Source organism: Poecile atricapillus, chromosome 6 (assembly GCF_030490865.1).
Source record: "Poecile atricapillus isolate bPoeAtr1 chromosome 6, bPoeAtr1.hap1, whole genome shotgun sequence".
Taxonomy (NCBI): domain Eukaryota; kingdom Metazoa; phylum Chordata; class Aves; order Passeriformes; family Paridae; genus Poecile; species Poecile atricapillus.
Window position 1 is genome coordinate 24420378 of NC_081254.1, and position 24179 is coordinate 24444556.

A 24179-nucleotide genomic window follows, 5' to 3' on the forward strand; every position below is an offset into this window, starting at 1 on the left:
GGGGCAGAGGGTGACCCATGGCCAGCTCTCCTGGCACAGTGGGGCAGAGGGTGACCCATGGCCAGCTCTCCTGGCACAGTGGGGCAGAGGGTGACTCATGGCCAGCTCTCCTGGCACAGTGGGGCAGAGGGTGACCCATGGCCAGCTCTCCTGGCACAGTGGGGCAGAGGGTGACCCATGGCCAGCTCTCCTGGCACAGTGGGGCAGCAGTCCCAGAGCAGCTGGAGAAGGAGTGCAGTTCAGAACGGGATCAAAGCCAGGGAAGGAGTTAGAGGAATAAACCCCAGGCTGTTAAACACAATGGAAGTCTTCAACTTGTATTTTGCTGTTGTTTTAAAGAGAAGTCTCCCAGTAAGTTAGGTGCCGATCGCTGTCATGATTGTTTCCTCACTCTCCCATGTGCTTCAGCACTGATCCCACATCCCACCACTGTGCTCCTGCACAAACTCTGGCGGGTGCTTCCACAACCCCTTTCCCTCCACTCCTGTGCTATCAAAGAGCCACAGGCAGGTGAAAACCGACAAAGGGCTTAAAAGCTGCAAACACCGTAAAGCCCAGCAAGACAGGGCCGTGACCTGCTCCGCAGGCTAGCGGCTGCTCCTTTCCCGTGGGAGCTATCAGGAAGATAAAAGCTGCTGGCTGTACCTGTGCGGGGCCGCGGCGCTGTGAAATACAATCTGCTCATTAGCTGCCATGACAAAGAGGTTTCTGCACGCTGGCTGGGCGTGAGGCAGCTCTCAGCTGCCTGCTGAGAGAAGGGCTGCACCACCACGGCATCAATCACAGCTGGGAGCCAGGCCTGGGCTCCCCATAGCAGCCTTTGCACCTCCCTCTCCTCCCCTGCCGCTGCTGATGCCTGCTTGTCCAATAAGAGGATGGTCTCGAGTGGCAGCAGTGTGGCCAATGGGCACTGAAGCTTCCCAGTGAAATTAGGAAGACGCTCACATGTCTGCTGGGTTTGCCACACACAGCTGACTCATGACCTAAGTGGCATCCCGTGGCTTTTGGGACATCTTGCAAGAGATGTGGTCGTTGTGTGCTTCTCCGGGTCCTTCACCCATGCAAGGGCAGCTTGAGTGCCCATGCTGGTTGCCAGAATTGCCTGTCCACTCTCCTCTGAGCTCAAGTGGTTTACGGCCTTGTCATTTTTGAGATAACATTTTCATATATGGTTGAAGTGCTTTTTCTTCCTGAGTGATTTGGGCAGTCAGCTGTATAATAGTCAGAGAAGCCCTTCAAATAAAGCTTTTTGCAGGTACATCAGACTGCCTGCCTGCACTTAAACCTGTACATGTGTGGGAGTAAGGAGTGGAGGGAAGGAGGGCAGGAGCAGCACCAATATTCACTCTTCACAGGGCAGTGCCTTTGAAATGCTGATCCAGCATTTAGTACCTCTAGAATCACTTCAGGCATGCAACGTACATACTCTATTTCTTTTCCTTAATATCTCTCTGAAACAGTCCAGAGGGAAGTGATACATTTATTTTACCCCAGGCAGGCATGAGATTTCTCTTCAGATTCTTACAGAATGCTAAAGATGTTTTTCAGTGCTCTTCCATGTGGTATCGTGGTACTCAACACTTTTTTATCCATCTTTGGTATTGATTCCTGCTCCTTTAATGTACAATGCTGTAAGGTTATATCTACGAAGAGAAAAAACCTGGGCATATTTCTAGGCAGGACGTGAGGAACACAAACCCCATGGAAAAGCCAAACCTGAAAACCAGACTTCAATTTCCTGTGGCTCCTCATGGACCTTCCTCTAATGAGTATGGGCAGTGAGAAACTGAGTTTGGTAGACACTTAAAGTTCTTTTCTGCATATAAGATTCATATGCAGAATGAGAAAGTCCTGGAGGGATCAAGGGTGAGTCGACAGCAGGGGCTGTCTGCTCAGCTGTGGTGGTAGAAGACAATATGATATTGCCTGTGAATTGATGGTGTCCTTGAGAAAGCATCACAGCAGTGCGAAGGTCTGTGCCCAGTGGTGCTGTGATCAGATGCTTGGATGCTGCGGGTGATTTTTCACCTCCTTGGCTTCGCCCAAAAGCACTGAGGAGAGCTCGATGGGAAAGAACATGACTGTCTGCCCTGGAGGAGGGAGGACCGTGGGCTCCTACTTGGTCCATCTGACCCGCCCCGAGCACCTCCGCGCTAGGGAATGGGTTGGGCCGCCCCAATTTCCAGGTCCAAGGAGGCACGGGGCCCTCGGGTGAGGTCCAGGAGCGGCTCCCCCGGCCCCGCTCCCGCCTGCCGCACGTCCCCGCTCCCCGGTGCGCTCATCAGCGGAGCTGCCTCGGCAGGAGGAGCTGCAAATCGCAGCTGAAGGTCCCAGCCGGTCCCTCTCCGGCCCCTGTGCTGCACCCGAGGGCCCCTCCCCGGGCAGCGCTGCGGGGGCTGGCTCTCACCCACCCCTACCAATCCCACCCTGGGCACCAGGGGAGCCGCAGCCGCACACCCGCACATCCAGCAGAGTCGCACACGCAGCCGGCCGAGCTGCCGGAGCAGGACTGTGGCTGCTGTTCCCCCTCGGCTCCAGGTCACTGTCCCGGAGAGCGTGGCCGGGCCGGGCTGCAGAGTGCGCCGTGCAGGCAGAGACACGGCCACAGGTCTGGGAGTGACAAAGGGTGAGGACAGGGAGCAGGTTCACTGGAGCTTGCACACACACATGGAAGCTGTTCCTGATGACTGTAAATCTGCTGCGCAGGAGTCTGGCACCCCCATCTGCCCTGCACGCTAGAGCACTGACTCTGGTGGGAGTGATGCCTGCAGACAGGGAAGGGGTGGGAGAGGCGAGGATTGGCAGGAACTGTCGTTAGAGGACCTCTGCTCTGGCCAGAGATGGGAGGGATGAAATCCCGGGCAGGTCAGGTGTGCAGGGGGAAAAGCTCTCCCATGAGATATCAAGCTAAAGCATGGTCTGCTGAAGGGCAGAGTGGAAATGGTGCCCTGTGGAAATCTCCCAGTGAGCCTTGGCACAACTGCCTGAAGCAGGTTTGAGCAGGGCATCCACTCCACTGCCTTGTCCTTTCTATCATGTCTCAAGGATTGAGGCATTGTCTGCTTTCTGCACCCTCTCTCCTTCCAGGAGTTCCAGGTTAGCTCTGAGGATCATTGTATCTGTGAACAAGGAGACAGATTTAAAGCAGCTACACTCTGCTTGCTGTCAGAGTGGGTTAAGAGGCCTTTCCCTCTTGGTGCACCAGAAAAAAGGTCTCTGAAGTGCATATGCATGGACTCTCAAATGGATCAAAGCCATGCTATGGCTAGCAGCTCTGGCACCCACCCACTGGAGCTGCAAGACATGTGCAGAGCTGGAGCCAGACTGTTCCTCCTGCACTGGAGTCTGGGGCAGAGACAAACTCCATCTGGGACCGGCAGCAGCAGGTTGGTCTTGGAAGGATGAACACAGCCATGGCTCACATCTCCCAGAGGCACCATGCTAGTGCTAAACCTGCCCAGCTTGGTCACAGAGCCAGCCCAGGGCTGTGGATGAGGTGGGACGGAAAGACCATTCCCAGAGTGGATTGGTGCTCTGTAAGAACAGGAAACAGAAAAATTGCATTTGGTTTCCAAGCCCTCTGATCTGGCACTCTGCTCCCTTCCTGTAGCCTGCATCGCCTGGACCCTGTTAGGAAGAGGTGATGACAAAAGAGAGATTTGGCTGTTCCTCCATCTGCTCAGATCCCAAGAAGGTGGAGAGGCCACTGGCTGCAGCCAGGCTGTGATGGGCAGTAGGCAGGGGTCACATCCTACTCACCACTTTCCTGTTTCCTGGGCAGGCTGTGCCCTCAGTGCCACTGGTGCCTGGCAGCAATTCCTGTGGCTGCTGCTCCCACAGTAGGAATTTTGCTGTAGACCACTTGCTTGAAGAGAAAGCTGCAGGAAGATGTAAAGGCATGAGACAACGCAGGAAAGAGTGGTGTGAAATGAAGTGTTTGTAGCCATTAGAGAAGGAAGGAAGAGGATCAGGACAGTGAAAGCAACAGATGCCCAGGCAGATATGTCAGCAGATTCAGAGGACTGGTGATGGGGCACCTGCTGGGATGTGGCCTCAGTAAAAAAGGGATTGGTCAGCATTGGCTATGCTTTCACAGGTAGAGGTGTCAGGATCAAAGCACAGGTCTGTCCTGCCCAGGAGGGACAGAGCAAAGAGGCAAGGGGCCACTTCGTTGCAGCATCTCTATGTGCTGCCTCCTCCTCCCCTGCAAGTGCCACCAGCCTCTGACAGGTCAGTCCACTTGAAGCCCCCTTGTTTGGGGCTTGAAAGAGCCTTGATCCCTATTCACAGACGTCTCTGGAGTGTCCCCTGTCATGCTCACTCACAGACTCGCCAATACAGCAGCAAATGTTGTAGGAGACTGTTCAGTTCTCCAGAACCTCCACACAAGGAGGGGGCACACACGAAACAGCAAACAGATCATGTCCCTGAGGGTGGGGGCATGAGAGCTCAAGAGGGCAGCATTAGTGTCTGAAACTGATGACTTTGACTTCAGAAAATGTTGTTCCCTTTGGGATGAGGCTCTGCCCCACTCTGTTTGTCACAGGACCTTGCAAAGGCTTTGGCTGAGAAAACCTTGAACTCCCACTTAAGAAGCACATAAAACTCAGGGATAATGTTAAAAGCAGCATTATCCAGCCTTGCTGGAGAAACAAGCAGCTATGGCTTGAACAGGATGTAAGGACCTCCATGGGGAGAAAGCTTTGGATGCTGAGAATCTTTAATCTAGTGGAAAAAGAAAGAACAAGAACCACTGGTTGGAAGCTGAAGCCAGACAAATTCAAGACAAAAGTAAGGAGTGGGATTGTTAACAGTGCAGATATGTAACTGCTGGAACAGGCTCCCTGGGAAGTGGCAGCTTCTCCATCCCTCCAAGTCTTCACAACCACAATCACTACTTTTCTGAAAGATGCTTTTGCCAAAAACAAGCCATCAGGCTCATAAAAGGGATAAAAGAGCAAAGCCCTCTGTCCTGTGATGCTCAGACCAGCCAGCCCTTATCTCCACACAGGTTGCATGGACTGTGGAAAAAAGCAGATGAAGGTGCAGGAATGGAGCCCTCCATAACAGGCTGCTGGAACTCGAGGGTGTGTAAGGCAGGGGGGAAGAACTTGGGCAGCTTCAGAAGTGAGAAGAAGCAATAAGAAGCGCAGTAGGGTGAGCAGCAGCCAGCTGATGCTGCTGGTGACTTGGGAACATAAAACCATGCCCTGGAAGCCCCAGACAGAGGAGATTGTGCTTCACAGGCTCACAGCCTACTTGTTTGAAATTCAGCTGCCTTTGCTGGTTACAGTCCCCAGGAGACTGAAGGGCTATGGCTCTTTTACTCTGGTTTTCTGGTTATGGAAACATTTTCTTACACATGGAGAGCACAGAGCTGAACAAATTCAGGTGGGCAGGAGAGCTGCTTTGCTGCCTCTCGGAGAGAGAGAGGCGATAACTTCTGTCCTTCTCCTCATGGCTCTGTGGACAGGAGGGTCTGGCTAATAGTTCTGCCTCAGGGTCTGCCTAATCAACCTCATTTCCAAAAGCTGAAGTCTCTAAAACTTCTGCAATGAAGTAAAATGTGCCAAGAGATCAAGTAGGACCCTCTGGGCTTTCTCTCTCTAGTGGAAAGCCTGAACATCTTCACTGGCCCCATGGAGCTGAGAAGATGAGGCTCCCTGAGCTCTGCACATCAGCTCACTCAACACAAGCACCTCTACTGCCCACAAATCAGGGATCCCAGACAGGAGACCTCCTGAGGCACAGGAAGGCTCTGCCTTCAGGTTCTACTCACCTGCAGTACTGCTTGATGAGTCTGCAAAGTAATTAAACCAAGAAAGATGCCTCAGTTCCTGTGAGACTAATAACAAACCAGATTCCTCTCTGCTATCCTTCCTCTACTGCTACAGCTGTACTGGTGGCTTAGCCCTCACAAGACTGTGACTCCAAAAGACAAATCCTTTCTGCAGTTGCACAGGTTGGAGCAACCTGTCTCCCTGCACATTGCTGAGGCTGCCCCTGACAGGATGTCCAGCACCACACTGCACGTCTTTGCAAGGGGGGCACTTTGTATGGGCACTGCCAGCCTGGGAAATTTCCTTGCACAGGGTGTGCCACATGGGAGCAGGTTCCAGCTGCTGTCAGGGGCTGAGGAAGAGGTCACTGATCAGTGGAAAAGCCACCCTGGTTACAACCAAGCTGGGATTCAAGAGCAACTATTTCCCAAGCTGGTCCCATTTGAACAGGAGCTGGTAGCTGCAGGAGCCCAACAGCCCTGGCAGGATTTTGGCTGGGGTTCACTCATGCCAGTGGAAGGAGCAGCCCTGGAGCACCAGCCCAGCTGGGGAAAGTGTCTGTCCTCAGCAGGTTTGTTTCAGTCATGCTAGGTGAGTGTAATTCATCATCCAAGTGCTTGGTGTCACCAGGTCTTGGTAATTTATTGCAAATAACATGATTTTGGCCCCTCACACAAGTGGATTTGCGATGACGCGAAAAGCTGCAGCTGTCTTCAGTGCTTCCCTGCAGTGAGCTGAAGAGCTCAAGCGCCTTGAGGCCAGTGCTGACAACTCCTTTTTCAGCCCCGGGTCATTTTTCTGGCCCTCCTTTGAACTCTCTTTGGTATTTTCACATCCTTCTTGAAACTGAGACTTTGGAGCTAGCTTTGCCAGCAAGGCAAGGTAAAAGCACTTCTTTCCCCTCACCTCCTGCAGATGTTGGAGGGACACAGTGGACCCTGCACTGCCCGGAGGCATTGACTGTGCTGAAATACTGCACACTCAGCCATGATCACCTCACACTTTGCAGAACAGCTCACCCTAAATCACTGCTGTCTTACCCATCTCATGGCACCTGCATGGTTTTTCTCAGAAAAGCTGTGTATCCTTAGCTGGGCCAGAAGCTTACAAAACATAGCAAACACTTTTCAGTGGGACAATCATGTGTCCTTGTGGAGATGCTGGATGGCACAGCTCTGCCCATGAGCCATCATGGCAGGAGCCTGGGGCTCAATGCTTCCAGCTCTGCAGGGTTATTCAGAGCATCCTTGGGAAGAGCATGTGCTGAGATGTGAAATTTGGCAGCAGCTGGGGCAGTTCGTGGGGCTCAACAGTCTCCCAGGACCCCCACATTACAAACCTTGCTGCTGCTGAGCCTTGCGAATGGAGGGACATTCGTGATGTCAAAGCAGCAAATCCCTGGGGACCACCCAGCCCAGAGGAGTGGGTGCTCAGCTGGAGGCTGGAGCTGCTGATGTCAGCTCGCCATGGAGGCAAGACCATTGAGAGCCTCCTGCAGAACAGCTCTTGAGATCCATATGGAAATTCTGAGGGCAGACACTGTGAGTCTGGCCTCTACCACTCCCATAACTTGTGGGTGAAAGCAGCATCTCATCAGTGGAATTATGGAGAGAGATGGAATGAGAAACCCCAGGAGGGCTTCTAGAAAAGACCTAAGAGCTTGAACTGGCAGGTAGCTCAGGACACCAAACTTAGTTTTAACTCATGACCATGGGGCTAAACACTGAAGTCTGTGCTTTTCATTTTCCTCACTGCAAACTCAAGTAATTACTCATCTAATGACAATCACGGTGGCTCACCAGAGAGACAGCAGAACTGTTTCTTCTGCCTGCTGTGAGCCTGAGCAGCAAAGGCTGGCACTGCTTCCCACAGAAGCTTGGAGCAGGCACGGACATCCTCAGGCTGTAGAGCAGCCCAACCAGCCAGCAGGGTCAGGGACAGAGGCATGGCTTCATTGACAGCACAGATAAGCAGCACTGAGCACTGCAGCTCATTCTCCCTGAGAGCTTTGGTCTTGTGGCTGAGCTGTCTCAGGCTACACGAGCTCTCCCTTCACAATCACATCTCCTTTGGGGCCCAGAGCTTGCGGAGGAATCAATTACCACGCTGGTGTGGCACAAAGCCCCGTGGTTTTGGCTGGGAGTAGCAAGAGGAGAACAGAAGGTGGCTTTTTCTCCAGCATTATGCCAAAATCTTGCCAAGACAGTGAGAAGTGTGTCTGGATCTCTCTTTGGCAGCTAAGTGATGATGGAACAGATCAGCTTCTGCTGGACTAGAAAGAGCATGGGGCTGGCAGTCCTATCTGGCTGGTGGGTTTTCACCTTGTGCTGGTCACTGTGCCCCACTGCTCGGTTTTATATGCTGAACTCTTAACCCAAAATATGTGTTAATCAGGGGTTGTGTGAGGGCTCCCCACACAGGATGGATAACTGAGTCTATATGAGATGTCTGCACTTTCACCTGCCCATTCTGCCCTGCACCCTGGGGGCCTGGAGACCCCATTCCCAACCACATGCTCTTCTGGGATGCAAGAGCCCTTCATCACTATCCTGACCAGGCAGGTCCTTGCCCTTCCCAGGCACTGTGCAGAGCCACAGGGTGATTGTTCAATATTCATTTCCTCCTCACAATGCAGGTCAGACCTGACAGGCAGAGAAGCCCCTGGTGCAAGGGTGACCATCACTGCTGGACATTTGACACTGCAGCAGAGGAGGGGGATTACTCCAATTGCCCTGGGGCACATGGTCCCTCTGGGACATCCAGTCTGGGCTGTTCAGAGGGCATTTATCCAGAGCGCTCATGTGTGGGAAGGTGTCTCAGCACCCACAGGCAGCACTCAGAGAAGCAGGGCGAGAGGCTCCGTCTCCCCAGCATCACCTGCTGTGCCTGGAGCAGCAGCGGGGCCAGAGCCCCATCCTGCAGAACAGCAGGCAAGGGCTTGAGCCTGCCCTTTCCCTTCCCACAACCCTGCTTCATTTACCACACACCTCCCAGCTTCTGCAGCGGATGAGTGGGGGGCCCTGCCGGCAGCAGCCTCCGTCACCACACAGCCTCACCTCCCTCCCCAGGGCTTGGGGCCCATCCTGTGTGCCGTATGAGGCCATGCCCTGCGGGAAAAAGTAGTGTGTGGTGACGTAATTAAGGCTGCATCATTTATGCATGTGTGTAGGGTCTGAGCATTTCCTCTTTCTTGAGTGCTTGGCTTCCCCATGCTTCACAGGAGGCTTTAAAATGGGAGAAATACCTCTGGGAAGCTGAGAACCTTCAGCAGTCCCAAAAACCAGTGCACCATGAACAGAGACAAAGAGCAGGGAAGAGTTCTCATGTGCTCCAGCTCTGTGTAGAGTGGGGGAAGAGCCTGCCCCAGAGACATCACCACGCTGTGCACATCAGCTGGAGCTGATGTGCAGGTGCACAGCATGGCTGTTTGTTGGTCCATGGGTATGTGCAAGGGTGCTCATGCTGCTCCCCAGGCCCTGCAATCCAGCCAAGACCTGAACTCCTTTAGAGGGTACCTGTGTCTCTCAGCGTGGGCAATGTATTCCTCCCTGAATCTCTTTCCAGGAAACATTCATGCCGTTATTGCTTGGACTACACAAAAAAAAGTTCATCCCAAGGCAGATATCTGGTGTGCAACATTTTCACCCCAAAATTTTGCCAGGCTGCAGGCAGGGGAGCCAGCCTTTCCTGCCCACACCCTCTATGAGTAGGGTGGGCTGTTGTGCTGCTGACTGTCCCCTCTGCCCCCCAGGACTACTGGCTGTCCCTGCTTTACAAGCGCCTCATTGGTCCCAAGGTGCTGGCGATCCATGTGGCCGGTCTCCAGAGGAAACCCCGGCCCGGCAGAGTCATTCGTGACAAGCTCCGGATTTATGCCCACTGCACCAGCTACCACAAGTAAGTGGAGCAAGGAAGGCTGAGGGATACAGGGTGGGATAAGCGATATCCCCAGGAGACGGGGACCAACACGCCGGGACAGGTTGGCTTCCCAGGATGCTCCCTCGAGTGCTGCTCGGGCCGCTGTCACAGTGAAGGGAGAGTGCAGGAATGGCGATGCCTCCGATGAAAGTGGTGGCAAGGCCGTGCCTGGGAACGGGGCCGGCTGGGAGCGCTGCAGCGGCCGCCGGGCAGCCTGGGCAGCAGAGATCAAGGGAGTGGATTTCACACGAGGGGCCCCGGTCGGTCGGGTTACCTGCCAGGCCGCGCTGCCGGGGAGCCTGGCCTGGCTATTGTTTCGCTGATAAGGTCTTTGAAAGCACCTCAGCGAGCCGGGGGGGGGCGGTCACCTCCTCCGCGGACACAAGTTGCTATTGTGGAGGAGGAGAGACTGTTTCTTTACACAGTCCAGATGCTTTCAACATGCCTCCAGCTCGGTAGGAAACCTTGTCCAGTAACTGACAGGTGCAAAGTGCTCTATAGCTTTTGTTTGAGGCTGCCTGATTAGGCAGGGACAGAGGATCAGTGTCTGACCTGTCTGTCAGGTGCCTGGGGTGGCGGGGACAGACGCCACTCACGCACAGAGCTCCCCTCGTTCTCAGCCTCCTCCTTGCAAGGCTGGGAGTGGGGGAAGCTGTCCTGGGACTGACACTCTGTCCTGGGCCATCCCCACTCTGTACAGCGTTGCAGCATCCTCTTGTGCTGCTGGCTGAAGAGGGGGTGTTTAAAGGTGTCGCCACAGAACCTTCATGGTGGGATGGTGGCATCTCTCCGTGAAGGGACAGCAGGATAGTGAATCTGGGTGTCTGCACGAGGCCAGTTCCTGCAGAGACCCCCAAGCCCCTTCTTGGAGGTGATGCTCCCTGGGGACATGGCAGTGCTGCTCTCATCTCCTACTCTCCCCTTTGCAGTCACAACTATGTCCGGGGATCCATCACGCTTTACATCATCAACCTGCATCGCTCCCGGAAGAAAATCAAGCTGGCAGGGACGCTGCGAGATAAGATCGTCCACCAGTACCTGCTGCAGCCCTACGGCAAGGACGGGCTCCACTCCAAGTAAGTTTGATGCTGGTGGCTGGGACTGCCACCACTGTCCCACCCTCAGTGCCACTGTGCTGACCCTCTCCTGGTCCCACAGATCGGTCCAGCTCAACGGGCAGCCGCTGGCCATGGTGGATGATGGGACTCTCCCCGAGCTGAAGCCTCGCCCGCTGCGGGCCGGCCGCACCCTGGTCATCCCCCCGCTGACTATGAGCTTCTACGTGGTGAAGAATGTGAACGCGCTGGCCTGCCGGTACCGATAGCCTGCGGCCCACAAGGGACTCGCCAGCCCCGCTCCTGCCCCTGTGCACTGCCCAGGTCACGCTGCCTCCTTGGCAGCCCACGCAGCCTCGCCGTGGGGCCGTGTTGGGCAGCTCCACGCCATGCCCTCATCTTCACCCCCAGGATGTCCTCCACCGTGGCACCACTCCTGCCCTGTGACCGCAGAACTCCACATGCCCTGGCCACCAAACCGCCAGAGCAGTGCGACAGCAAATTTGCACGGCCTGCCACCCTCCGTCCCGTGAGCTGCGAGAAGCACCCGGGCCCTGGTGCCCACTGGCTGGAGGGAGGGTTGGGGTGCTGAGTCCCGGTGTATCCCGGGACGGACACCCTCCCCGACCCCTTGGTCCCGCTGTCCTTCGGGATGACTCCTCCAGCAGCCGGACCTTCTCCCCAGACGCGAGCAGCGCTCCGGTGCAGCAAGCGCATGGAAGCAGCTCCCTCTACTGCCGCCGGGCTGCCGCCAGCCCGCCTGGCCCGCCGCGACACGCACCGGGCGGGGCAGGGCGGGGGCGCGGGGACCGCCCCGGGCGGGCGGGCTCGGGCTCCGCGGCGGGAAATGTTCATAATTAAATTATACATCCCGGAGCGGAGAGGGGCGGAGCCGGGAGCGTGTCCTGTCCGAGAGACTGGCGGTGTCGCGGGCAGGAGCAGCTGCGACGCGCCCAGGCGCTACCGGAGGTGTAATAAAGTTGGGCTCTCAACAGCACCGGCGTCTTCTGTCCACCGCGGTGGGCCGGGCGGGAGGGTGTCGCTGTCACACGGTGCGGTGCCGGTGTCACACGGTGCGGTGCCGGTATCACACGGTGCGGGTGTCACACGGTGCGGTGCCGGTATCACACGGTGCCGGTGTCACACGGTGCCGGTATCACACGGTGCGGGTGTCACACGGTGCGGTGCCGGTGTCACACGGTGCCGGTGTCACACGGTGCCGGTATCACACGGTGCGGTGCCGGTGTCACACGGTGCGGGTGTCACACGGTGCCGGTATCACACGGTGCGGTGCCGGTGTCACACGGTGCGGGTGTCACACGGTGCCGGTATCACACGGTGCGGTGCCGGTGTCACACGGTGCGGGTGTCACACGGTGCGGTGCCACGCCGGGCCGCCGGAGGCGCTGCGCTCGTGGGCGCGGCGGTCACGCGCGGCGGAGCAGGAAGCGGCTCGGGGCGGGCGGAGCCGCCCGGTCCCGGTGCCCCCGGTCCCGGTGTCCCCCCCGCCGTGGGCCATGCGCTGCGTCCTGATCGCCAGCACCGCGGCCGAACTGCTCTTCTACTGGGCCGATGCCGCCTTCCTCCGCCGGCTGCGGTCGTCCCAGGCCGGGCAGGTGGGGCGGGACGGGGCGGCGCGGGTGCGGGGAAGGGAGCACGGGGTGCGCGGTCGCGCGTGGGCGCTGACCGGGACAGTGTGGCGCAGGGCCCGGCGCTGGAGGACAGCCTCAACACCCTCTTCGCCCCCCTCATCATTTCCTGCGCCGCGCTGCTGGAGAAGCTCTCCGACACCTACACCTGCTTCGCCACCGAGGGCGGGCGGCACCTCCACGTCCTGCACACGGTAGGACCGGCACCGGGGACCAGGGAGCCCTGGCCGGCCCCCGCCTGACCCCGCTGCCGGTTTGCAGTTCGGGGACTGCCTGTACATCGCAGTGAACGGCGACGGGACGCAGAGCGAGGACGACCTGCGCCGGACGCTGTTCGTGCTGCGGCGCTTGGTGGAGGCTCACTGTGGCCTCGTCACGCTCGACTCGCACCTCATCCGCAAGGAGTGAGCGGGCACAGCCACCGGCACAGGGTGGCATGTCGGGTTGCTGGGGTGGCTGCCCTGAGGTGCCTCCGTGCAGCACGGAGGGTGGGACTGGGTGTCTCCAGCTGGGACCCCCCCTTTGCAGCAGGACCCCCTGCCTGCTGGGCTGCAGCTGGGTTCTGCTGTGTCAGTCCCACGCGAGGAGCTGGGTTTTGGTGTCCCACACAGGGAGGTGACAGCCACCTATGAGTTTACACTCTGTGATGGCTGCAGGTTGCGGCCGGCTGACTCCGAGCAGCGGGAGCGTGTGTGGAGCCTGCTGCGGGGCCTGCTGGAGACCTACAGCCACCTGCGGGAGGAGGACCAGAGCTTTGCAGTGGAGGTACCAATGCTCTGGGCTGTCCCTTACTTTTGGCGTGTTTTGGGGATGGAAGGCTGCGTGGAGTTGCAGGATGTAGGAAAATGCAGTGGGCCAGGGACTGTAGGGCAGCTCCCTGGAGCAGTGGAAGCTCAGACCTGCCTCTGGCAGGGTCTGAAAGAGCTCAGCAGCCTTCCCTCCTCCTGCACCCCAGGCCGTGGAGCGGCTGATCCATCCTCAGCTGTGCGAGCAGTGTATCGAGTTCCTGGAGCGACAGGTGGTACAGTACATCAACACCAGCCCTGAGCGTGGCGGAGATGAAGTGGGCCATGCTTTCCTGCTGGTACACACCAAGCTGCTGGCCTTCTACTCCAGGTGTGCCTAGCCCCACCACCCTCCCCAGGGCAGCCATTTGTCCTCCCAGCTGACCCTTTCCTTCTCTGGCCTGCAGCCGCAATGCCAGCTCCATCCGCCCAGCCGACCTGCTTGTCCTCATCCTCCTGGTTCAGGACCTGTACCCCAGCCAGAGTGCTGAGGAGGAGCTTGGCCCACAGGTGCTTCAGAGCAGGACTGGGGGTGCAGCAATTCAGGGTGCTCCCATGGGGTGATGCCTTGACAGCTGGGGCTTAGGGGCTTTTTCTCTCTTTTTGAAAGCCTACACCAGGGCGTGTTCTCCCTCAGGGACCCAAGAGAAGTGAGAGCATCCCTGTGAGTGGGCCTGGCTCCCATGGAGCTGCAGAGAAGGACTCAGATGACCAAGTGAGTCCTTGAGATCAGGAGCTGCAGGGTGGGATGCTGAAAGGGCTGCCCACATCGTTGCTATCGCTGACCCATTCATTTTTGCTGGCAGGACACAGATGATCTCTCTGTGCCTGAGGTCTACTACACACCTGAACCCTCTCCAGGCCAGCACAGTACAGGTGAGTGCCCAGCTGGGCAGCAGCCGTGCCCCACACCCCCAGCCCTGCAGAGGCTCCAGGGCTCTGAGAGGGGCTGGAAGGGTGCCCTGCCGTGTTCTCTGCAGGCAGCGAGAGCTGGTCAGAGGGTGCTGAGATGCTGAGCATCGGGGAGGTGGATGCTGCAGACGTCCAGGTGAGCACGGAGTCCCGCAACACCTCCCAGTTCCACACTACACCAGCCTGTTCCCGTGCCCTTTGCGATTTCTGGTCCTCAACACTCGTTTCTGGCTGTGCTGCAGCTGTGGGTGCTCTGCATCCCCCATGTTGTGCATGATTGTGACAGCTCTGATCTCCTTCTCTGAGGCGTTGCTTACAAGGAGCTGTCAGCAGAGAGGGAGCGGGGCTGCCTCAGAGCAGTCCAGTGTCTCCCTCTGCTGCCGTTGAGTTTTCTGGGTTGCTTCCCTGATGGATGCTGCAACATCTCACACACTGCAAGCAAACACTGGCCTCGGTTTAAGGCATTTACAACTTTTGTCTTTGTAACAGTCTTCTTCTCTGCCACTTCTCTGGGGTACCTGGGCACTTTCCTCACTGCTGATCTTTTGCTACATGGCCCCTCCAGCTCCTTTGGTTCTGTCATGCCTGGTTGCAGCTTTCAATGGTAATGACAGGCAATGCTGCATCCTTGCAGAGCATTCTTGGTGTGAGCTGTCCCATCCCCACAGGGGACTGAACCTCTTCCCTGTCTTCCCAGATGGCAGAGGACTTGCTCCAAACCTTGGGACCTCTGGTCCCTGAAGCTTCCAACCCCAGAAGGATCTTTCTGGATGCCAGCCTGCGGGAAGGTTACTGCCCTTTGCTGCCACACACCATGCACTGCCTCCCACTCTGGCCAGGCATCTCCCTTGTGCTACTGACCAAGGTGAGCTGCCTCAGAGGTGAGGGAAGCTATGGTGCACTGAGTCCTGCCTGACCCACCTCTCCCTTCCCTGGCAGGGCCCTATGACCCAGGTAGCTGTCACCTTGTACCAGCTGCTGGATGGTTTCTTGGTGCTGGAGAAGAAGCTGGAAGAGGGACCAGATGTGGGAGTCACACGCTCCTACCCATTCCTCGCTGAGCTGCGGCAGCGCATGGACAAATTTGTGAAGAAGCTGAGTGGACAGGACATCCAGGTGGGAGTGGGGACATGAGGACCCTGTCCTGTTTTCTCCACAGCCTGACACAGTCCTGTCTCTTTCTAGTTGCAGAACACCTGGTTGGACTTCAAGAACAAGATATTTTCACGGAATGAGCCTGGGAGCTCCCTAGAGTGAGTAGAGGGAAGCCAGGGAAAGTCTTCACAATAGGCAGGGACCTTTGCCAGCCTGGGGACCAGCACAGCTGTCCCTGCAGTGCTGGGGACCCAGTGTCCAAACCCAGCACTGTCTGTGTCCCCTGGCTCAGGCTGCTGCAGTCAGTGGCCAATGTGAAGAGGCAGCTCTGCTCCGTGTACCGCCAGCTCTTCCTGACCTCTGCTGGCCACAGCCTGTCCCAAGGGCTGCGGGACCGTGCTCAGAAGCTGATGAGGTGAGTGCATGAGGATGGTGATCATCACCAGGGGGCTGCTCCACACCCAGCTGTGTTGGGGCTTGTGAGTCCTGGCCTCTCACCGTGCCTCTTCTCGGCAGGGAGAAGCTGCTGGACTGGCGGGACTTCCTGCTGGTGAAGAGCAGGCGCAATATCACCATGGTGTCATACCCATCTCTGCAGCTGGGAACCCAGCCTGGCAAAGGGGTGTCCTTAAGGGGGTAGCAGATGTGGGAGTGGGACCCTGACCCCGGCACCAGGATCAAGGGGAGGAATGTAGTGGGCAAAGTTGGTTTCCCGAGGCTCAGGGACTGTCCTGGAAGGGCACCAAAATTGTTGGGACACCCTTAACCCATCCCACGTACCTGGAGGACTTTCCTGGTCTGGTGCACTTCATCTATGTGGACCGCACAGCTGGACAAATGATGGCTCCATCACTCAGTGTGACAGAGAAGTCCAGCGCAGAGCTGGGCAAGGGTCCCCTGGCCACCTTCATCAAGAAAAAGGTACTACTCATGGGGTAGGTGTGGGATGGGAACCACAGAAGAGGGTGGAAATTGAAGGGGTTTCTGCCCAGGTTTCAGGTGCCCCTTGTCCCCTAGGTCTGGTCCCTGGTCACACTGGCCCGGCGATACCTACAGAAGGGCTATACAACACTGATGCTGCAGGATGGCGACTACTGCTGCTCCTACTTCCTCTGGTTTGAGAATGAGATGGTATGTGAGGTCAGGAAGGGGCTGAGCCCCTCTTTCCCTGGGACAGGGAGCAGGACTGTAAGCATAGCCAGCTCTGATTCCTCGGTGGTCCCATCCCAGCTCCTGCCCTCTGCTGTCATTTCTCCTCAGGGCTACAAGCTGGAGGTGATGGAGGTACCAGTCCTGTCTGATGATTCTGCTCCCATTGGGATGCTTGCAGGAGACTACTATAGGTGAGCAGTTTCCAGCCCTGTGGTTTGGCACCAAGACTCGAAGCTGTGATGGCACACAGGTCCCTGTGAGCTGTTGCCGCTGATGATGAACAGATCACACGGACACAAGTCGAGGTGTGGTGAGAGAAAGAGAAAGTTTATTTTTCCTCCCAGGATTTATAGGCTTCTTACCACGGCCAGGGATTGGATGGTCAGGATAACACTTTCTCACTGCACTGGCCATGAGAGATGCCCATCACAAGACGTGTAACAGAAAGAATGTACACATATCTATGTTTATACTTACTGTCCTGGGAAAGTCTTTAGAAAACCATGTCAGCAAGCTCAGAAGCTGAGTTTTCAGGGCAACAGTGAGCGATGCCAGGATGCCAGTGTTATGGTGTCACTGGAGCTGCACCAGCCCATCTCCCCAGGCTGATGCCATTTTGCTGTGTCCTCGCAAAGTACTTTATAGAGGGAAGGTTGTTAGAACGAGGTTGCCTGTGTGCACTTAACCTGCCAAGCCCCTGTCTTCTCCTCCCCAGGAAGCTGCTGCGTTACTACAGCAAGAACCACCAGGCAGAAGTAGTGAAGTGCTATGAGCTGCTGACCGTGCACCTGGGCATCATCCCCTCCGAGCTCGTGGTCCAGCAGGCCTATGACTTGGCCCGGCGCCTCTGGGAGCCATCCCGCATCCCTCTGCTCTGAGCTGCCTCCAGCTCCCTTGGGGCCAGGATTAAAGAGGGTGTGTGGGTGTTCCCAGAGCCTGGGTTGCTTTCTCGGTGTCTGTGTGCCATGCCAAGGATTGTGCCTGTAGGCAGCAAAAGGCAACCTTCCCATCCTCCAGCCTGGCCAGGGCTGGCACTGTCCCTTTTCCTGCTCCCTGTGGTTTTCACTGCCACCCAGCAGCCTCTTGGGACAGGCAGAGAGTGGGGCTGAGAGGTTGTTGGCAGATCACTGTCTTGCTGAAAAGTGCATTTCCAGAGCAGGGTTTATAATGTTAGCTTGGCACTGCTACCAGGCTTTGGCCAGAGATCAAGATAGCGTAGCCAAACCTAAGTGGAGCAATGGTCTAGGGTACATCCCCCTTCCCCCTCACCCCCAAATGTGGTGTGTGGGGCCCTCAGAAGTTTGGCAGGCGCTGGGGAGGTGCAGCCCATCCTGCATCCCCTTCCCCGCACCCACACTTCCAGGCACCAGTTAGCCACAGCTCTGAGCTTAGCTGGGAACAGTGAGTAAATCCCAAGGCAGCTTATGTGTTTCCCAGGCACGTCTGGGCTCAGTGCACGTCCAAACCTCAAGTACTGCTGGGAGCGGGGCCAGCCCCAAAGGATTCAGCAGCCACTGCCCCTTGTTGCTCCCATGCCACTCGCTGGAGCTGGGGATGGCAGTTCAGGGAGCACTGGACCATGACAGGGCCTTTGACCCATGCTGCTGAGCTGGAATTTGCCCTGCTGCGCGATAGTGCTGGATTCAGAGCCAGCCTCACCCCCAAACTGCCGCTTTTCCTGCTGCTTTCAGGGCTGTGCTTGGGGCTTGCCTGCTCAAGGGGGGGCCAAAATCCCTCTGTCCTGCCATGCTTGGCCCATCAGCCCAGCCACATGCCTCTGGATCATCTCTGGAGCAGAACAGGAGCTGGGGGTGGGGGGCTCTCAGGCCCCCACCTGCCTGCTCATCACCCTCCTGGACTACAGGCTGGGCAGCTCCTGGCACCCTGCCGAGCCCCAGGCAGGATCTGTCCCCTTCTCAGCCCTGGGGCTCGTCTCCGGCCCCGCTGCAAGCCCTCAGCAGAGCTGGGCTTTGGTCAGCGCCTCTCTGGGGACAGCAGCCTCGCTGGGGACAGCAGCCTCTCTGGGGACAGCAGCCTCGCTGGGGACAGCAGCCTCGCTGGGGACAGAAGCCTCTCTGGGGACAGCAGCCTCGCTGGGGACAGCAGCCTCGCTGGGGACAGGAGCCGCGGGCCAGCGCTCGCCGGGCGCCCCTGTCCTGAGCAGCCTCCCCGCCTCCTCAAGGCGTTCCCTGCCCTGGCCCCCCCGGCCCCTCCGTGTGCCCGGAAGCCCCGGGAAAAGTTCCGCCGTGAAAGCAAAGTCCAGGCTGCCGGACGCAGGGCGGCCATGGCCAGGCGCTGCGGGGCGATGGCAGCCGGGCTCCGGGGAAGCCTCGTCTGCTCTTCCCGCTGGCTCTGGGGCTGGCGTCTGTCCGCGGGGCCGTCAGGAACGCGTTGGGCCCATGCCCGGGCTGCAGCCCAGCTGCAGCGGGAGTACGACGCGGTGGTGATCGGGGCAGGTAACAGAGCAAGGGAGCGAGAGTCGAGCTGCGGGGAACCGGCGGGGACCCACATCTGCCCTCCCCCCAGGGCAGGGAGCGGAGGAGCAGCTAGGTGGGGACCACAGTAGTGCTGGACGCATTGCAAACCCCCAAAGTACAGCTGGTGCCTGGGACGACTCAGGGGTCTGGCACAAATTGCAGTCCCCCAGCGTACAGAGCACTGCTGGAGCATCTGCCTCGAGCACCTCTGTCCCCCTCTGCTGCACCGTTAGGGCCAGGGCTGTAGGGCCGGGGGAGGATGTGCTTTGTCACCTGTATCCCTGTGTCTAGAGCCTGTTATTGGGTGTCTGTGACAGTCCCATGCCCAGGGGGGTGTCCTATGCTGTGAGCCCAGCACCAACACTGGGCTCTACGCATCTCCCTCTCTTCTTGCAGGGCACAACGGGCTGGTGGCAGTGAGTACCTAGACTGGCGTGCTGCCTCTCCTCCATCCGCAGGGGCAGCAAGGCTCTGGGAAGGGTCTGCGCTGTGGGCAGTGGGGGACTTTGGTGGCAGGCTCCATGGGGCTGGGGTTCCCCCAGGCCCTCCCTAGTGAGGAGGGCACCATGTGCAAGAGGGTGCTCACACAGTGACATCCCGGCTGGAGGGATGGGCAGCATGTGCCGTGCTCCCCACAGGCTGCCTACCTGCAGCAGGCAGGGATGCGCACAGCTGTGCTGGAGAAGCGTCACGTGCTGGGCGGCGCAGCCGTCACGGAGGAGATTGTGCCAGGTACCCCTGCATGCCCCTCGTACCCCTGGCCCTGGCCAGTCCTGGTGGTGGACGTCCTCCACCACCCCACATGTTCCCAGGGTTCAAGTTCTCCCGGGCATCATACCTGCTCAGCCTGCTGCGACCACAAATCTATGCTGATCTGGAGCTGCAGGTACTGGCACCCACCCTTTCCTGGGCTGCTGGCAGCTCCCATCATGCAAGCGGGGGGACTCTGCTGCTGGGCTGTCCCTGCAGGGTGGGTCCTGCAGTGGGAACATCCCTGTCTTGCAGCGGCATGGTCTGAGGGTGCTCCCACGGGACCCCTACTCCTTCACCCCACTGCTGGAGAACAGGAGCCCTCCTCGCTCCCTTCTGCTGGGACATGACATGGCCCAGACTCAGCAGCAGATTGCTCAGTTCTCCCAGAAGGATGCCCAGGTACCACCAGGGACATGCAAAACCCATGAGGGGCTACCCTGCCCCTGGAGTGGCAGGGATGCTCCTGGGTGGAGTATCTGTTGCACCCATCGTGGTGCAGTTCTTGTTGTCCACCCTTTGTCCCCTTCCAGGCCTACCCTGAGTATGAGGCGTTCATGGGGCGCATGGTGTTGGCCCTTGACCCACTGCTGGATGCTCCTCCGGTGGATACATCTGCCCTGGGAAAGGGTTCCCTGCTCCAGCAGCTCAGGAACCTGCGAACCCTGAAGCCCTTGCTGCAGGCAGGTACATCTGGGATGCCAGGGAACCCCAATAGCAAGGAGTGTTTGCCAGGACTTGGGATGGGCGATGCAGAGCGTCCTCTGGAGCCCAAACTGGGCCGGCAGGCTCTGCTAGGCTTACTCACTGTGGTCCTGCTGACTGGCCTCCAAACCCAGCTGGGCACCAGCAGCCAGCCCTGGCACAGCCATGCAGGTCTCACACCACCTCTCCACCCCCAGGGCTGGCACTGGGGCGGCAGCTGCCCCACTATTATGAGGTGCTCACAGCTCCTATCTCCAAGGTACGTGCTGGCAGTGGTGGTGTGGAAACACCCACTGCCTCTCCTGCCTGCCAGGGTGCTGCAGCAGCTCCTCACCCCAAGCCTGGTGTGCTCTCTTTCTCTTGGGCCAGATCCTGGATCACTGGTTTGAGTCAGAACCCCTGAAGGCAACTCTGGCTACTGATGCAGTGATTGGAGCCATGGCCAGCCCACATACCCCTGGCAGTGGGTGAGGATCCCTTCCCTCTGGGGCTCATCCTGCACTCTCCCCCCTTGCCTTGCTTTGTGCTTGGCTCTGCTGCACACCAGTACCCCATGCCCTGCCCCCTTCCTCTCCCTCCTGCTGCCTGCTCAACATTGCCATGGTGCCTCAGGGGTTGGTGCTGGGCAAGGGGCTGCCCCCAGCCCTGCCATATTGGCTCTCCTGAGCGGCCTCCACCTATCCCTTCTCTGTCCCCGGGCTGGGCTGAGTCCTGGCTGGTGTGTGCTCCCTGTAACTGAGCTGACATCCCATGAAGTGGCATGGTCCCGTGGGGGGTACTGCGAGGGCTGTGGCACCATCCTCACTACCCATGCAGGGGACAGATCCATCTCCTCAATCAGCAGCTAACCCGAGGTCCTGCTGCCACAGGTACGTGCTGTTGCACCACGTCATGGGTGAGCTGGAGGGACGGCGGGGGGCCTGGGGCTACGTGGCAGGTGGGATGGGAGCCCTGTCCCAAGCCATCGCTCAGGCAGCGACTGCCCGGGGAGCCCACATCTTTGCTGAGAAGGTATGGGGTGTCTGGGAGAGGGGAGCTGCTTGGCCATTCCTGCAGGCAGCAGGGATGCTCTTGGTAAAGTCTTGTCCCCTACATGTGCCCAGGCAGTGTGCCACGTGCTGCTGGGCAGGGAAGGGGAGGCGCAGGGTGTCGTGCTGCAGGATGGAACAGAGGTGAGGAGTAAACTGGTGCTGTCCAATGCCTCCCCCCAAATCACCTTTCTGGAGCTCATTCCTCAGGTATGGAGTGCATGGGGCTGGTGGGGAAAGCTTGGCATGTTGGAATCGCCCCATTCAGACTGCCTCATAGCCAGCCTCTGCACCCGTATATCCCACCCCAGGAGCAGCTGCCGAAGGATTTTGTTCAGCGGATCCGGCAGGTTGACACACGCTCCCCTGTCACCAAGATCAATGGTAGGTACCAGCAAGGACATTTCCACTGCTATCCCTGCTGGAGGAACACTGCAGGGTGCCAGGCTGCACCCTGCTTCCTCCATCTCCCCATCCCATGCCCAGTGGCGGTGGATCGGCTGCCCAGTTTCCTGGCTGCCCCCAATGCCCGTGATGGCCAGCTCCTGCCCCACCACCAGTGCTCCATACACCTCAACTGTGAAGGCACCCAGCTCCTGCATCAGGCATTCACTGAGGCTGCCCACGGGCACCCCTCCAGCAGGTAGGAGCCTGTACTGGCACACCTTGGTGTGCTGGGGACGGGACAGGACAGTCATGGCAATGGATGCTGGGGACACAGGTGTGGAGTGGCTGGGTCCCCCTCTGCCCGCCCAGTTGGTGTACTGTTCCCCCAGGCCCATGATCGAGCTCTGCATTCCCTCAGCGCTGGACCCAGGGCTGGCCCCGCCAGGCTGCCATGTCGTGTCCCTCTTCACACAGTACACCCCGTCCGTGCTGGCAGGCGGGGGGTCCTGGGACGAGCAGGCCAGAAATGCATACGCAGACACGGGTGCGTAATGCACACACAGACCCTGGTGACAGCTGCAGGCAGAGCAGCCCTGGAGCTGCACAGGAGTTTGCTGCCATGTCGCCCCAGGCTGCCCACCAGCAGTCCCTTCATCTTTCTCCAGTGTTTGACTGCATCGAAGACTATGCCCCAGGGTTCAAGGCGTCCATCATTGGCAGGGACATCCTGACACCACCAGACCTGGAGAGGATCTTTGGGCTGCCCGGTGGAGTGGGTACTACATGTGTCAACTCTGAGCATTGCTCTGGTGCCAGTGTTAGTGGGCACACAGGCCTGAGCCAGGCACAGCTAGCTCACACAGAGTTCTGTTGGCAGAACATCTTCCATGGAGGGATGTCTCTGGATCAGCTGTACTTTGCTCGGCCAGCACCATCCTACTCTGGCTACCGGTCCCCAGTTCCTGGCCTGTACCTGTGTGGAAGTGGAGCCCACCCTGGTGAGCAGAGCTGGGAGCCAGGACCCCTCCTGGAGGTCTGTAGAAGGAAGAAAGGGGCATGTGGAAGAGATGTACCACCGTTCCCCATTTCTCCTTTCCTGCAGGAGGAGGAGTGATGGGAGCAGCAGGACGCAATGCCGCCCAGGTGGCTATCAAGGATTTCAGGCACCTCTCATGAGATCAGTGAAACTGACTTCACCAACACAGGGTTGCAGCAGCAGCATGCCCTGCTGATGCCATGCAGAGCCCTGCCCATCCCCAGCTTGCTTCCCCAGCACCTCAGGGCAGCAGCAGCATCTCCTGAGAGCTGGGTACAGGCTGGTCCCTGGTACTGCCAGCTGCTACTGTCACCTTGAACAGAAGGATGCTCCCAGCCTACCACAACCCAGCCTTGCCCCAGTGGCTCCTGGACCCTACATGACCATGCCTGTGCCTGTGTCCATGGAAATAAACTCTAGCCCGTGCTCTGTCATGAGCACTCTCATTGTGTCTTTTAAGCAATTCATGCAGCTCCTACTGTGCCATCTACACTTGCTGGTGATGCAGCCTTGGGGGAGCTGCCGGAGAGAACAGGCACAGTTCAGAGTAGTGAACAGGGACAAACAGCCCCTCACCCTTTCCTCTGCTCATTGATGCAGGCTCAGGTGCCTGCAGGGCTATTTGTATGGAGCCCCGCAGCTCCAAGCAGATCCAGATTTGTTCTAAGTACTTAGAACAAGCAGGGAGCTACCTGAAGTCCCTAGCTGTCCTCAGTCCCCCGTCTCTTGGTGGCTGTGTGTGCAGCAGACACGTGCCCAGCAGCTCAGAAACCACAGGAGCCAGGACTAGCAGCCCCTCGTGCCTCACACACGCTCCTATTCCCGACGGAAGCCGCCTGCACGTGTTCTGGCCCCGTCCCTCCGTCCCCAGGGCAGATGTTCCGTGCTGGCCACTCCTCAGCCACAGCAGCCCTGGGGTGTGTCCCTCACCCCGGCTGCTGCCGGGAGCCGCTGGCTGCAGATTACAGAGCTCACATCCTCTCCTTGCCCTCTTCCTCCGCCGGACAATGCTCCCGATTCAGCCGCCCGCCTCGCCTCCTGCCGGGCCCTAAATACGGTGCCGACAGGGTGAGCTGCTGCACCTGAGCTGGCTGAATCAATATTGACCGGCCAGGAATAGTCCCGCAGCCCTCTGAGAATAGCCCCGCACGCCCGCCCGCCGCCCACAGCTTCCCGCGCACGGGGCTCTCCTGCTGCCGGCCGTGTATTTTTAGCTGCTGCCATCGCTGGCAGCCGGGGCCGCAGGTGCTGGCACCCAGGGAGCCCCGAGAGGGATGAGGGGCTCATTGACTGACACCTCGGGGCAAAGGGGGACACCTCCAGCCCGCCACGATCACATGAGCGGCAGGACACAGTGCCCGCGCTGCTGAGAGAAGAGAGGCTGGCAGGTCTCAGATGCGGGAGAACACACCAGCCCCCTCACTTCTCTCTTCTTGCTGTCCCCAGGAGCA

At 58.4% G+C, this 24179-nt stretch overlaps 3 protein-coding genes across 8 annotated transcripts in view; all 3 read left to right on the plus strand.

Moving 5' to 3' along the window:
- Positions 1 to 11028, plus strand: part of HPSE2 (heparanase 2 (inactive)) — a 105961-nt gene extending 94933 nt beyond the window's left edge. For 3 of the 4 annotated variants that reach the window (XM_058841680.1, XM_058841682.1, XM_058841684.1), the window contains 3 exons: positions 9532 to 9677; positions 10628 to 10774; positions 10857 to 11028. In XM_058841680.1, the coding sequence (XP_058697663.1) occupies positions 9532 to 9677; positions 10628 to 10774; positions 10857 to 11022 (459 nt within the window). In that variant the 3' untranslated portion in view covers positions 11023 to 11028. The remainder of the gene's footprint in view (positions 1 to 9531; positions 9678 to 10627; positions 10775 to 10856) is intronic. The other variant, XM_058841681.1, reaches the window with a different exon arrangement.
- Positions 11029 to 12163: 1135 nt separating this feature from the next.
- Positions 12164 to 17279, plus strand: HPS1 (HPS1 biogenesis of lysosomal organelles complex 3 subunit 1). 3 transcript variants are annotated; one of them, XR_009277887.1, is made up of 18 exons: positions 12164 to 12368; positions 12458 to 12595; positions 12663 to 12805; positions 13058 to 13166; positions 13357 to 13517; positions 13594 to 13696; positions 13797 to 13901; positions 13993 to 14062; positions 14167 to 14234; positions 14796 to 14963; positions 15038 to 15214; positions 15284 to 15351; positions 15486 to 15608; positions 15710 to 15774; positions 15969 to 16114; positions 16211 to 16324; positions 16454 to 16601; positions 16887 to 17048. XR_009277887.1 is itself a non-coding variant. In XM_058841901.1 (18 exons), the coding sequence occupies exons 1-18, from the start codon at positions 12270 to 12272 to the stop codon at positions 17221 to 17223; spliced, it is 2076 nt and encodes a 691-aa protein (XP_058697884.1). In that variant the 5' UTR covers positions 12165 to 12269; the 3' UTR covers positions 17224 to 17279. The 3 variants fall into 3 exon arrangements, 2 of the variants coding, with proteins under 2 accessions (XP_058697884.1, XP_058697883.1); XM_058841901.1 differs by lacking the exon at positions 16887 to 17048 and adding an exon at positions 17061 to 17279 and having other exon boundaries at positions 12165 to 12368; positions 13824 to 13901; positions 16454 to 16536; XM_058841900.1 differs by lacking the exon at positions 16887 to 17048 and adding an exon at positions 17061 to 17279 and having other exon boundaries at positions 12166 to 12368; positions 16454 to 16536.
- Positions 17280 to 18441: 1162 nt separating this feature from the next.
- On the plus strand, positions 18442 to 23179 carry PYROXD2 (pyridine nucleotide-disulphide oxidoreductase domain 2). The gene is made up of 16 exons (XM_058841899.1): positions 18442 to 18801; positions 19219 to 19238; positions 19461 to 19554; positions 19635 to 19708; positions 19828 to 19974; positions 20106 to 20259; positions 20475 to 20536; positions 20647 to 20744; positions 21147 to 21288; positions 21381 to 21515; positions 21617 to 21689; positions 21792 to 21948; positions 22082 to 22236; positions 22358 to 22464; positions 22570 to 22690; positions 22795 to 23179. Exons 1-16 carry the CDS (start codon positions 18630 to 18632, stop codon positions 22866 to 22868), a joined length of 1785 nt encoding a protein of 594 aa, XP_058697882.1. The 5' UTR covers positions 18442 to 18629; the 3' UTR covers positions 22869 to 23179.
- Positions 23180 to 24179: the final 1000 nt, after the last annotated feature.